This window comes from Cherax quadricarinatus, unplaced genomic scaffold (genome assembly GCF_038502225.1).
Source record: "Cherax quadricarinatus isolate ZL_2023a unplaced genomic scaffold, ASM3850222v1 Contig1647, whole genome shotgun sequence".
Lineage (NCBI taxonomy): Eukaryota > Metazoa > Arthropoda > Malacostraca > Decapoda > Parastacidae > Cherax > Cherax quadricarinatus.
In genome coordinates this window covers 40,001-54,949 of record NW_027196673.1, presented here as the reverse complement: position 1 = coordinate 54,949, position 14,949 = coordinate 40,001, and the positions used below count along the sequence as shown (strand labels likewise).

Below are 14,949 nucleotides of genomic sequence, written 5' to 3'. Positions count from 1 at the left end.
TAGCTCTTCACCAGAATCGTAAGTATTGTAGAATGAATTCATGTTGCAAATGAGATGTTGAAATTTGTTGCAACATGCATCACGTTGTAACATGTTCCTGTTTGTTGCTGCTTAGTACCTGCCTAATGATATCTTGAACTATTTATTTATTTATTTATTTATTTATTGTTACTTTTTTCTCTGTTAAACCTTGATTTCTTGATGCTGTTTTAAAAAATGTCGATTAAAAAAGTAGCTTCGACTTGAGATATTATGTTTATAATGGAAACCATGTTCATGCTTAACACTACCATGCAAGTGTACAAACTCAAAAGCATATTTAGTTACAAAATTTCTTAAGTAAACACCATAGAATCAATTTATATTATTGTATGTGAGTATTAATTACATGAATATCGCCCTCACATAATTATTATTATTTTTTATTTAGGTTCTGTCTCCCTCTAAAGATTATAAATATAAAAACTATTTGTTTTAAGATTTTTATTTATTTTTATCTGTTAAGCTTTTCCTAAACACATTTCTTAATTATATATATGAGCCAAAATCAATAAAGAGAGAATGTAATGTAATACGCAGCACTAAGTAAATAAATCCACCCAGTCAGTGGGTGCTTCAGTGTACATACGCTATTAACTTTATTATCCATTTAATGGATTAAAATATTATTTCCTGCAGGTATACATGTAACAGGCAGCTTGAACTACCCTCGTGTAGTTGTTGGAGTATAAATGTTACAAGAAGGTTACACTCGGCCTCCCTGACACACACAAGCAGCCATGGCGGACGAACTACCTTACCGCGCCGAGTATGCTAAAAGTTCTCGTGCTGCTTGCAGAACATGCAAGGAAAAGATAGAGAAAGCTACGCTGCGACTCGCCGTGATGGTGCAGGTGATGGCAGCGTAACTTTTACATCATGGTAGTTTGTAGTTAGCGAGGGAGAGTGTGTTAGAGATGAGCGTCCATCATTCCCGCCAAAGTGCTGTTAAAGGGACTGCTGGAAGACCTCGCTTTATATTTTTATTTTTACCATCGTCTGGAAGCGTTTCTTAACATTTAATTGCCGCCTAACATTAATATCTTGTCCGTAGAATGCAAATTATTTGGTATGGGTGTTCTATGATGCATTGTTTTTAATCAGGTGTTGAAAATAATGGGACGGTGGGTGTTGTTGTTATAATAAAACTTTTTATAAATAACAAAAAAAGGCACAATACCGTGAATTGGAGGTGTCTTCTTCCTCGGATCAACCCTGATTGCCTGCCATACCCCAGACACTGACCCATGCGCTTAATATTTTGTTAAGCAAATTTTATTTCTTTCTGCAGTATACAAAATGTAGTTTTACATGTAATAAAATATTGTTAAGCGCAAAAAAAGCCAATGGGAATAAATAGTATTGTTTGACCTCATTGGGTTATCTTAGGTTGAATTTACACAATGTACTTGCAAAAAAAAAAAAAATATTTCAATCTATCGTCCCACCTCAAAGGGGGTTCTTTGATGCTGGTGAGGGGGGTCTTGATCCGAGGAGTTGGACATTTGCTCCCTTTCCTTGGATCAAACTTGAATACCTCCTAGGAGCTGTATGTGACCCCCTATGGGTTTAGTGCTTCACATGAATTTAATAATTCAAACTATTCATGAGACCATGAAAACGAGAATACAACGATAAATACTACATGAAAATACACCTCCAACTCGGCGTTTTAATCCAAAAAAACGGTCAGTTTTTTTTCCTCATGCACTGCGTGCTGCAGGATTTTTTTTCATGTGGTGCACACTGACCACAAAGACCCATTCTCTCTCACGTGGGCCTACCAGCTTTCTCCTGCTTGATTTGAAGCTGCTAGAATTATTGAGTATGTATACGTCCGAAACACTGGCTCGTAAGACATATATATGACCAAAACAGTCAAAAGGTTAATGAATGTAAAGTCTGTTGTGTTAAGGAGAGCAAAGGCCTTACTTATGCTATGGCTGTCTCTCGGCTCTGCCTTCAGGGGAATCTTCCTTGTGTCCCTTTATTCTCGAATAGCTAGGAGACTTCCAACCTTGGTGGGTTCCCCTGCCTACCAGGTCCTCTAGTGCCATGTCTTCTGGGGTTACCCCAGTCTCTAATTCTTTTGAAGTTTTACCCTCTGAAACCCCCCCACCTCTGTACCTCTTCCTACTACTTCATCTCGCCTGCTAGTTTCTCAGTCTGCGAGGCCTTTCACGCCTGCACCTTTCTTGTGTCTATCACCTGCTAGGTTGACCAAATCTCTTTGCATTCCTCTGGTGATTTTTGCAGGTTTTTCTGAGGACAGGTAAAGCCCCCTACACCCTCCAGTTCATTTTATGGGTTTTTTAATAGGTCTGATTCAATTATTGGGTCACTGTAAACCATAACCAATCATTCCTGATTATAATTTATCTGAGAAATAAAATAAATCATTGTTTTTGTGTGAGTATTAATTCAGCATGGAAGGCAAGTGTAATATAGGAGTGGCCTGGGAATGTGATTACTGAATAGGGGAAATGTTTTTTGGACATATTTTTAAATTGGTATTTTCTTAATTTTATTTAAAATGTACTAAATTACCAACTTCTGTGCACTTTATAGATTTATTGTAATAGCTGAATCGGTAATTTCTTGCACTCAGTCGATTGAACGGAGGGCATACTAGTGAAATATCTAAGAATTCGATCAAATAGAATTGGCTTAAAGTGGGACTCGGTCAATGAAACTGCCAGCGTATAAATTACTCCGAGATTGCTGACTTTATGGCTGCATAATTCTGCAAGCTTTCCATCATATTTCATATGAGAAGAATTTTTTTTTTTAAGTAGGTACCGAGAGCAATATTAATTACAGGGTCTGGACAGTGAAGTGGTTGAAATTACTTCTGTGTTCGATTGAAACAACCTGCTGTGCAAGTGAATGTTTTGGTAATAAAGATATCCAAGTGTTGCAAGTGTCTTGTTCATCAGCTTGTCAGTATTATATACTGTACTATAAATACAGTGATGTGATTGAACCCAGTATATGAGTGTTTTCCAGGTCATGTTTGTACTGTATCTTTTGTTTCATTAAACCTTTTATTATAATACTGTACAGTGGTTTGGAATTTTTTTTTAGCTTGGTGAATGTTAACATGCTACGTATCTTTTTGCTAGTTATTTGAGTGTTAAATCCAGTCGCTTCTTTCTCATAGCTGTGCTTTTTGTCAGTGGATCTAAGGATGCTGTTGGTTAACCATGGGCCAGATAGTCTTTGTGACCTGCTTAGTTTTTAGAGGCAAAGGGGATAAAAGAGTGTGTAAAAATTATAGGAGAATAAGTATCCCATTGAGTATTCCTGATAAGGTGTATGGTAATTATTACTGAAAGAATTAAGAGTAAGACGGAGAGCAGGATTGCAGATGAGCAAGGAGGCTTTAAGAAGGGTAGGGGGTGTGTGTACAGTGAACCATATAGGTGAACAGTATTTAAGTAAGTGTAAAGAGATTTTCATTGCATTTTTTATAGATTTGGAAAAGGCATATGAGCAGTGTGACAGATGTTGCAAGTTTATGGAATAGGTGATAGGTTACTGAAAGCAGTTAAGAGTTTTTATGAGGTGAGTGAGGCTTGGGTTGGAGTATGTAGGAGAGAGGGAGATTATTTCCCAGTAAAAGTAGGCCTTAGACAGGGATGTGTGATGTCACCATGGTTGCTCCATATATTTATAGATAAGGCTTGTAAGAGAAGCGAATACAGTGGACCCTCGTTTTTCGTAATTAATCCATTCCAGAGTGTGACTAATATCGAAATAGACAATTTGCGAAACCATTAACCCCATAAGAAATAATGTAAAACCAATTAATCCCTTCCAGACTCCCAAAAGTATTAAAACAAAATAATTTTTTTACATGAAATATAGATGTACATACACAGAAAACAATGAGACATGAAGAGTGAAACAATAATAGCATGACACTTACTTTTATTGACGAGTCTTTTTAGTGTATGGAAGATGGGAGGAGGGGAGAGGATGGATTAATTACTGTTTGGAAGGGGAATCCCCTTCCATAGAGACTTCAGGTACCAAGTGCTTTTCTGGGGTTACTTCCCTTCTTTGTTTTTTAATGCCACTAGGACCAGCTTGAGAGTCACTGCACACCTGTGGCACTAAATATCTGTCCAAAGAGTTCTGTTTCTGGCGTCTCTTTAACCCTTTAAGGGTTTCGGCCGTACTAGTATGGCTTACGCGCCAGGGTTTTTGACGTACTAGTACGCATAAATTCTAGCGCCTTCAAATCTCGCGGGAAAAGGCTGGTAGGCCTAGATGTGAGAGAATGGGTGTGTGGGGTCGGTGTTCGCAGTAGAAAAAAGCCTGGGACCCAGTGGCGCATTGTGGGAACGCCATTTTAGTAGACCTTGTTCATCATGCCTCGTGGTAAGAAGCTCCTCACTCCTTGGCGAATTGGGACACTTTTGTTCCCCAGTGACAGTTCTAATACAGATGGAAGTGCCAGTGAAGATGAGTTTCAAGGTTTTGGTGAGGTTGTGACCAAAACTAATGACCATAATATCGGTAATAGTGAGGAAAACCCAGACAACCCTCAGCCTTCCACCTCTGCTGCTGGGCCGTCTTGTTCACGTGCAGTTGTACCAGAATCAAAGAGGAAACTCCTATTTTCCCAAATCCCGGACTCAGATGTGAGCATTGGTGATGATAGTGATAGTGAATATGAACTACAAGCTCTTGAAACCAGTTCCAATAGCGATAGTGAAGTGGAATATTCTCCAGTGAAGCGTCAGTATATACGACGATATATGAGCTCTGGTAGTGTGCCATATGCTATTCCAAGGGGAAGGAGTACATCTAGGAGTACATCCCGTGGCTGTACAACAGGAACAGACAGTGAAAATGACGATGATAGTGTTGCAATTGGGATGGAAAATGTGCATGGTGGTGCCGGCCATGAGGCACCAGCAGTGGGCCATGCTGCCACCCACGCCGCTGCCTCAGCTGACCTACAACGAAGGCCTCCATCCCCCACCCACCCACCACACCAGCTTCCACAGCCATAACCTCCACAACCACCAACTCCACAACCACCAACTCCACAACCACCTGTCAATGTCCAGTGCTCACCAGCAGACTGCTCCTGGGATTGGCAGGAAGCTGTCAATTTTGTTCCAAATCCCCACCAGTTTGATGAAAGCCAAAATGGAATACGGCCATGTTGTACACTGGGAAGCAATGCCAATGAACTGGAATGTTTCGAGTTATTCTTTGACGAACCCCTGATGGAAATTATTGTCAGGGAAAGCAACAGATACTACGAGTACACCATGGCAAACACAATACTTTCACCAAACTCACGTCTACACCAGTGGAAGGAGACAACCGTGGCTGAGATGTATCTTTTCTTTGCCACAATAATGCTTATGCCACATGTGTATAAGCACAGTGTGAAATCATACTGGTCAACAGACCGCCTGGTTGCAACCCCAGGTTTCAGTGATAAAATGGGAGTGAATTGATTTGTGCTACTGTTACGTATGCTTCACTTCTCAGACAAAACCAGGCCTGACAGAAACGACAGGTTATTTAAGATTAGGAATGTGTTTGTGTATCTGAAAGAGAAATTCAATATGTATTTTTATCCCTTCAGGAAGCTTGTAATTGATGAGTCTTTGATTCTGTTCAAAAGAAGACTTTCTTTCAAGCAGTACATACCAAGCAAGAGGAAACGCTTTGGTATAAAGTTGTTTGTGCTTTGTGATTGTTACAGTGGTCTGGTATTGGATATTATTGTGTACACTGTAAGTTATACATTGCAAAATACCAGGAAGTTATTGGACATCTCTGGTGATGTTAGAACAGTGATAGAACCATACCTTGGTAAGGAGCATATATTATCTACTGATAACTGGTACACAAGCCCCCTCACTCAGTGATTTTTTGCGAGTGAACATGACAGATATGTGTGGCACAGTGCGTGCAAATCGTAAACATATGCCCAGGTTTGATGCTGGCACTCGTAGAGGTGAGGTGCAGGCGTTTGCTGCCAGTGACATCATGGCATTTCGGTGGCATGATAAACAAGATGTCACACTGTTGTCATCACTTCACCCTAATGAAATGGCAGACACTGGCAGGCAGCATAGAGAAAGCAATGAACCCATTCTAAAACCTGCAGCTGTGATTGATTACACCCTCAATATGCGCTCGGTGGACAAATGTGACATGCAGATTGGGTTTGCTGATTGTGTTCGCAAGAGTTGTAAGTGGTGCATAACTCTTTTTCCATCTTCTGGACATTTCCATGCTCAATGCTTATAATATGTATGAGGACCAGAAACAAATCACCATATGGCAAATTCTGTTTGTCTGTCATCAGACAAATAGTATTCAAGTACCAAGGAACAACAACTGCAATAGACCGCCCACTAAATTATCAACAACTACCTGCTCATCTGAAGCATGGTGATCACTTCCTAGTAAAACTGCCGGCTACTGCTTTCAAGAAAAAGGCTCAGAAGAGGTGTTACGTCTGTGCACATACAAAAAATGCCCACAACAACGCAGACACTTGTTTTATGTGTGAGGAGTGTAAAACGCCACTGTGCATGACACCATGTTTCAAAGACTTCCGCAGGCTGCAGAACTTCTAGAAACTTTCCCTGTGACTGTATATGTGTATATAAAATATAGAAAAATAGTAATAAACAACTTTTTATATTGTAAAAAAGAATTATAAACAATATAAGGACAACAGTGTTTGTGCAGTTATTGTGCAGTAAATAAAGAGAAAAAATTATATAAGTGCTCATATTGGTCTCACAGGCCATAAAAGTTACTTGGAAAAAAAAATTAAAAAATAATAGAAAATAGTACCTAAAAAAGAAAAAGTAATACCGGGTGACGGCAGTCGGCGATGTTACCATATAGGGGGCATTTTCTGTCAACTTCACGCCTCCATATCTCGGTAAGTATTGATGGTAAAAAATTTTTTTAGCCTATAATATTTAGAAAAAAAAAACAATCTTTTCATAAGATTTTTTTTTTTTTTTTAATTTTGGCGACCCTGAGAACAAGTCTCTGAGAGGGCCTGGCGACCCTGAAACGGTTAAAATTTCCCTAAAATGGGACAAGACATTGTCATTCTACATGTTGCCGACACGGCTTGCAAGAGCTTTGTCAGGGTGATGTTCCTCCACAAATCATCCTACTCCACATTGCACAAATCTCTGAAGAAGGCACCTTCTTTCATCTCTCTCCCTCCTCCTCTGAAGCAATTTCCTGAGCTGTGGTCTGTTGCTGTTCCAGATGAAGCTCTTAACATAAGAACATAAGAATGGAGGAACACTGCAGAAGGCCTACTGGCCCATGCGAGGCAGGTCCTTATCAAAACGACTACTACCTAAAACTTCCCTAGAAATAACTCCCGTACCCAATGACACCAATCAAACCCAGCCCCTCCCACTCATATATTTGTCCAGTCTCTTCTTAAAGCTACCCAAGGTCCCAGCCTCTATCACCCCACTGGGAAGACTGTTCCACGCATCTACAACTCTGTTAGAAAACCAGTACTTACCTATGTCCTTTTCTAAATCTAAATTTATCCAACTTAAATCCATTATTCCTGGTTCTTACCTGGTTCGACACCCTGAGTACGTTATTAATATCTCCCTTGTTTATGCCCGTCATCCACTTATACACTTCAATGATATCTCCCCTCATTCTACACCTCTCCAGAGAATGGAGATTTAAGACTGAGTATCTTCATACGGGAGGTTCCTTACACAGTAAATCATTTTAGTCATTCTTCTCTGTATGTTCTCTAATGAGTCTATATCCATCCTGTAGTAAGGGGACCAAAACTGAGCAGCATAATCTAAATGAGGCCTCACTAGTGATGTATAGAGCTGCAAAATAACTTCTGGACTTCTGCTACTTACACTTCTTGAGATAAATCCAAGTAATCTGTTGGCCTTGTTGTGCACACTAAGGCACTGCTGTCTTGGCTTTAGATTTCTGCTTACCATGACTCCCAAGTCTTTTTCACATTCTGTATGATCAAGCTCTACTTCACCTAGATTATAGCTTCGAGGGTTATTTTCATTACCAAGGGCAAGTACCTTACACTTATCCACATTGAACTTCATCTGCCATTTTTCAGACCAAGACATTAATTTGTCCAAATCGTCCTGGAGTTCATTGATATCCTCCTCAGAGTGAATTATATGGCCTATCTTTGTATCATCAGCAAATTTACTCGTGTCACTCGTAATCCCTTCATCAAGGTCATTAATGTAAATTATGAACAAGAGAGGGCCTAAAACTGATCCTTGTGGAACGCCACTAGTGACTAATCCCCATTCAGATTTCACTCCATTAATGGTAACTCTCTGCTTTCTATTGGTAAGCCATGCCTCAATCCATGCTAGAACTTTACCTCCTATACCATGAGCTGCCACTTTTCTTAAGAGTCTCTTGTGAGGTACTCTATCGAAGGCTTTACTAAAATCCAAATAAACAGTATCATATTCCTTATCACTGTCAACTGCCTCAAATGTTCTATTGAAGAACGTCAGTAAGTTTGTCAGGCAGGAACGACCTCTCGTGAATCCATGCTGAGATTCATTTATCAAGTTATGCTCTTCAAGGTGACTTCTGATAATGTCAGCTATAATTGATTCTAATAACTTGCCCACTATAGATGTCAGGCTTATTGGACGGTAATTTGAAGGACTGGACTTATCCCCTGATTTGAATATAGGAACCACATTAGCCCTCTTCCACAACTCTGGCACAACACCGGTAAGGATGGACGCATTTAATACACTCGTTAATGGCTGACTAAGCTCCATCTTGCATTCCTTAAGTACCCTGGAAAACAACTCATCGGGTCCCAGGGACTTATTTTGTTTCAGTTTGTCTATCTGTTTAATAACCATGTCCCTCGTGACAGTAATATTAGTTAACTTAAATTCATCAGGAACTAAATAATTGTTAATTACTGGAATCTCATTTACATCTTCCTGTGTAAAAACTGACAAAAAATAGTCATTAAATAAGGAACTCATTTCCAGTTCATTATCCGTCAGCTGTCCATTCCCAGTTTTCAGAGGTCCTACTTTTTCCTTCACCTTCGTCCTATACACTTGAAAGAACCCCTTTGGATTAGTCTTTGATTCATTAGCAACTCTAATTTCATAGTCATGTTTAGCCTTTCTAATCGCCTTTTTCACTTCTCTTTTAAGCTGAACATATTGGTCAGTAAGGTTAACCTCTCCTCTTCTGATGCGCCTATAAATTCCCCTTTTCTCCCCTAATAGATGTTTTAGCCTCCTGTTAACCCACTTGGGATCGTTATTATTAAACCTAATTTCTCTCTGGGGAATGTATATACTCTGGGCACTGTGTACATTATTAAGAAAACAATCATAAAAGCAGATCCCTTCATATTCATAAGTTTGATTATCGTCAATAAAATCATTAGCTAGATAACCCCAAGCAAGATTAGACAGATGTTCCCTAAGTCCATTATAATCGGCAGAACGAAAATCAGGGATTTTTACTGTATTATCATCATTCTTGCATTCCCAATTAATACTAAAAGTGATGGAATTGTGATCACTTGCGCCAAGCTCTTCAGTGATCTCCAGATTATTCACGAGTGTTTCCTTATTTGACAAGACTAGGTCTAGCAAATTATTACCCCTGGTAGGCTCAGTTACGCTCTGTTTCAGAAAATAGTCCTGAACTGTTTCCATAAAGTCACTGGACTCTAGATTACCTGTCAAAGAATTCCAGTCAATTTGACTAAAGTTAAAGTCCCCTACTATGACTATGTTACTGTGTCCAGAAGCCCTAACAATTTCGTCCCAAAGAAGTCTCCCTCTATCGTGATTCAAGCCTGGAGGTCGGTATATTACACCTAGAATTAGTTTTTCTTGACCCTCCACGAACTCTACCCAAACAGACTCTGTTACTGCTCCATCTATTTTTATACCTATTTTTAGGCAACAATTAATATTTTCTCGAACATACAATGCAACTCCTCCCCCCCTTCCCATTACATCTATCCACATTGAACAACTTAAATCCCTGAATATTACACTCAGCAGTCATATCCCGACTCTTTAAATCATACCACGTTTCAGTTAATGCAATGATATCAAAGTTCCCAGCACATGCTACCAAACGTAGTTCATTAATTTTATTTCTTGCACTTCGACTGTTAGCATAAAATACCATCATATGTTTTTTCTTCTGCACATTTTTCCTATTCATCTTTGTTTTTACACAATTTCTGAAATTATCATTACCCAGAGTTACTCCATGACAGTTACTATTAAGATTCTTAATATCAGAGCATAAGTCAATATATCCATACTCATTATTTATCATTTCTAAACCCCTACCTCTAACTAATCCTAGTTTAAAGTCCTAACAACCCCCTCAACTGAGTTAGCAAGAAAACCCACACCTGCCCTGGATAAGTGAACCCCATCCCTGGCATACATGTCATTTCGGCCATAGAAGTTGTCCCAGTTGTCAATGAATGGTACTGCATTATCCTTACAGTGTTTATCCAGCCAACAATTAATACCAATTGCTCTGGACAACCATTCATTACCAACACCTCTTCTTGGCAAAATGCCACATATAACAGGGCGCCCCCCCCTTCTTCCTAATTATGTCTATAGCTGTCCTGAACTTTCTAACTAAATCCTCACTTCTACGCTTGCCTACATCATTGCCTCCAGCACTGAGGCAAATAATAGGATTGATCCCATTACCGTTCATGATGTTGTCAAGCCGGCTAACAATGTCCTCCATCCCAGCCCCAGGAAAGCAAACCCTCTGTCTCCTACTCCTGTCCTTCAAGCAGAATGCCCTATCCATGTATCTAACCTGGCTATCCCTAACAACAACAATATTCTTACCTTCCTTGTTGTCGTTCGTCGTGACGATCCCAGTAGTCGACTCTCATTCGTCGGGTAGCACCGAGAATGCGTTGGAGGTTTCCACAGGAGTTTCCACAGCAGTCTCTTTCTTCTTCATCGTTTCTGGCTTTCCATTCGTCTTCTTGATTGTCAACTTCGTCGTCCCCTGCTGTCCAGCCACTGACCACGATCCCTTCTTGACCTGAGGACTCGAAACAGGAGGACTACTACAAATCCTCTTGTTTTCCTCGGTCAATCGCCGTATCTCCATCTTCGCTACCCTCAATTCTTCCTTAAGTTGCTGGTAAAGTTGCTTGATGGAGGGCATCTTGGTTCAGTCCACGGGGAGCACACAAGACACTTCTTCACAGAATTAAGTACAGGTCACCACTGAGTTAAGTACAGGTCACCACTCTTGCAGCTCTTCAGTGGTTAGCTCTTCATTGTGATGCTCCACCAACTCTTCCACATCCTCACTACTCATATCCAACCCCATGGAATTCTCCAGTGTCACAATAGATTCCACACTGGCAATATTCTCCAAGCAGAGTTCAAAGTCCTGGAAGTCACTTCCAAGCCTTACCTATAAGGTTGATGCAATGGAGGATACTGAAGTGATCTTTCCAAAATTCTCTTAGGGTCAGTTGAGTGTCTGAGGTCACATCAAAGCACCTTGGAAACATTGCTTTGGTGTAAAGTTTTTTGAAGTTTGAAATGATCTGCTGGTCCATGGGCTGGTTAAGAGGAGTGGTATTAGGGGGCAAGAACTTCACTGTGATGAAACGAAACTCCTCCACAATTTGGTCATCCAGGTCTGGAGGATGAGCAGGAGCATTGTCCATTACCAGGAGGCACTTGATTTCCAATTTATTTTCCAGGAGGTATTTCTTCATACTGGGGCCAAACACTTCATTGAACCAATCAAGGAAAATTTCCCTGGTGACCCATGCCTTACTGTTAGCCTTCCACATCACACAGTTTACTCTTGGCAACACTGTTTTTCTTGAACACACTGGGAGTTTCAGTGGTACACTAGTAAAGGCTTCACTTTGAAATCCCCACTAGCATTACTACAGAACAAAAGAGTAAGCCTGTCTTTCATAGGCTTGTCCTGGTAGCACCTTTTCCTCCTGCGTAATGTAGGTCCTCCTTGGCATTTTCTTCCAAAAGAGGCCTGTTTCCTCACAATTGAACACTTGTTGGGGTTTGAATTCGTCAACCTCTATGTACCCCTTGAATTCACTCATATTTTTCAGCTGCATATTGTCAGAACCGGCAGCCTCACGATGCCTTATCACACTGTGTATGCCACTAAACTTCTTAAATCTCTCAAACCAGCCTTTGCTGGCCTTAAATTCACTAACATCACCACTTGTTGCAGGCATTTTCTTTACAAGATCGGCATGCAACCTGCCTTGCCTATTCACAAATTATCGACTGCATAACACTATCTCCTGATAATTGTTTCTCGTTGATGCACACCAACAATAACTTCTCAACATCTTCGAGTACTTGCGATCTCATTTTTGCGAGCATAATTACCCCTTATGCAACAACAGCTTTCTTGATTTCCTTTTTCTTGGCCATGATGGAAGCGATTGTTGTATGGGATTTCCCATATAGCCTGGCAAGTTCTGCCACATGCATTCCACTTTCATATTTTTCAATGATGTCTTTCTTGAATTCTATTGTATTTCTCACTTTCTTTACCAAAGACCTGGCACTAGGAGCTTTCTTTGGAGCCACAGTGGCTTATTTAGCAGTTGCAAGCACTAACAAATGGATTATTACGAAATGTATCGTATGAATGCATGGGATCATCCTCACTTACTGATAAACAGTGGCACACTGGCTGGGAATGGAGTGTGGGGCCACTTGGGGCCGTGTGTATGTGTTTGGGATGAATGACTATTTGCAAATCAAAGGACGATTTGTGAGTCAATGTTTTGATGAAAAAATGTCACGATTTTCGACAATTCCAACTTCCGATGCTTAGGAAAAACGAGGGTCCACTGTATTTGGGTGTTGGCAAGAGGTGTGGGATTGAGAAAGAATCTAATAAAAGTGGGAATTGCTTTTTTGTTGATGACACTGTGCTTTTGGGAGATTCTGAAAAGTTGCAGAGGTTGGTGAACGAGTTTGGAAGGGTATATAAAAGAAGGAAATTAAAGTGATCATAGGAAAGCACAAGGTGATGAGGAGGATAAAAAAAAACTTAGGTAATGAAAGATTGGATATCAGATTGGAGGGAGAGAGTATGGAGGAAGTGGATGTATTCAGATGGGTGTATGAAAGACGAGCAGAATCATAAAATTGATGAAGGGGAAAAAAGAGTGGTGCAATAAGGAATCTGGAAACAAAGAACATTATCCATGGAAGCAAAGAAGGAAATATATATTTATTTATTTATTTTTATTTATTTAGAAATTTTAGCATACAAACAGAGGTACAAAAAATACAGGTAAGAGCAGCATGCCAAAGCCACTTATATGCATATATGAGAGTATAGTGGTGCCAGTGCTCTTATATGGATGTGAAGCATGAGTAGTGAATGTTGCAACAAGATGGGATGGGGTAAAGGAGGTTTTGTGTGCAAGGATTTAAACTTTAATCAAACATGTGTGAGCATGTTAGATAGTGAGTGGACGCAAATTTTTTATTTTTATGTGCTGTTCGAGTATGAGCATAGTAGCATATATGGAAGGATTCAGGGACTGGTGAGCTGGACTTGAGTCCTGGAGGTGGGAAGTACAGTGCCTGTGCTCATGAAGGTGTTAATTTGTTGCCATTTTTTAACTGTAGTATGGGCATACCTCTGGTAAGACAGTGATGGAGTGAATGATGATGATAGTGCCGCTCCTTTTTCTGGTCACCTTGCCTTGGTGGGAAACTGTTGATGCTAATAAAAAAAAGTTTATTCCGGAGACTTGGCTTTTTTTTTTTAGTACAGTGGAACCTCAAATATCGAACTTTTTTCGGTCCAGAAGGCTGTTCGAGTGCCTTTACTGAATGAATTTATTCCCATCAGAATAATGTAAATTAGATTAGTCCATTTCAGACCCTCAAAAATACACTTATAAAAGCACTTACAAAAATACACTTACATAATTGGTTGTGTTGGGAGCAGTTCGATTTTTGAGGTTCCACTGTACATGGATACACGAGTTATAATGTCTTGATCGTTGTTAAATTCTGTTGGAAAATGTTACTGATTGCTTTGGTAAAGTTATTAGCTGATGCTTCAACATTGAGCCTGAATGAAATTTCATAGGTTTCAGGGGGTAGTTGTGTTATATTAGTCGGGTATTAGTCAAGAGTGTATCAGTCTGTAGTGGAAGGAAGGCGGGGTAGGGGTCGGCCTAGGAAAGGTTGGAGGGAGGGGGTAAAGGAGGTTTTGTGTGCAAGGGGCTTGGACTTTCAGCAGGCGTGCGTGAGCGTGTTTGATAGGAGTGAATGGAGACGAATGGTTTTTAATACTTGACGTGCTGTTAGAGTGTGAGCAAAGTAACATTTATGAAGGGGTTCAGGGAAACCGGCAGGCCAGACTTGAGTCCTGGAGATGGGAAGTACAGTGCCTGCACTCTGAAGGAGGGGTGTTAATGTTGCAGTTTAAAAACTGTAGTGTAAAGCACCCTTCTGGCAAGACAGTGATGGAGTGAATGATGGTGAAAGTTTTTCTTTTTCGGGCCACCCTGCCTTGGTGGGAATCGGCCAGAGTGATGATAAAAAAAAATAATGATCAAATGTATGTATTGTCAATGATAATGCATTCTTATAGAGGAACTGTTTATTTGTTCAGATTAGATTTACATTGTAACCCATAAAATTATAATATAATCTTTTTCAGTCTCCAATGTTCGATGGAAGGGTACCACATTGGTACCATCAAATGTGCTTTTTTGGAAAACAACGTCCCCGGACTGTAGCTGACATTGCAGACTTTGATAGTCTTCGCTGGGAAGATCAAGAGAAGATAAGAAAAAAAATTGGTATGTATAGTAATATGGTCATAGTATCT

General features: G+C 40.0%; 1 protein-coding gene across 1 annotated transcript in view; it reads left to right on the top strand.

Annotated features, from left to right (window-relative positions):
• The first annotated feature begins 736 nt into the window (after positions 1–736).
• Positions 737–14,949, top strand: part of LOC128702148 (poly [ADP-ribose] polymerase-like) — a 37,734-nt gene continuing 23,521 nt past the window's right edge. The window contains exons 1-2 of the mRNA XM_070081090.1: positions 737–893; positions 14,779–14,920. Coding sequence (XP_069937191.1) covers positions 780–893; positions 14,779–14,920 — 256 coding nt within the window. The 5' untranslated portion in view covers positions 737–779. The remainder of the gene's footprint in view (positions 894–14,778; positions 14,921–14,949) is intronic.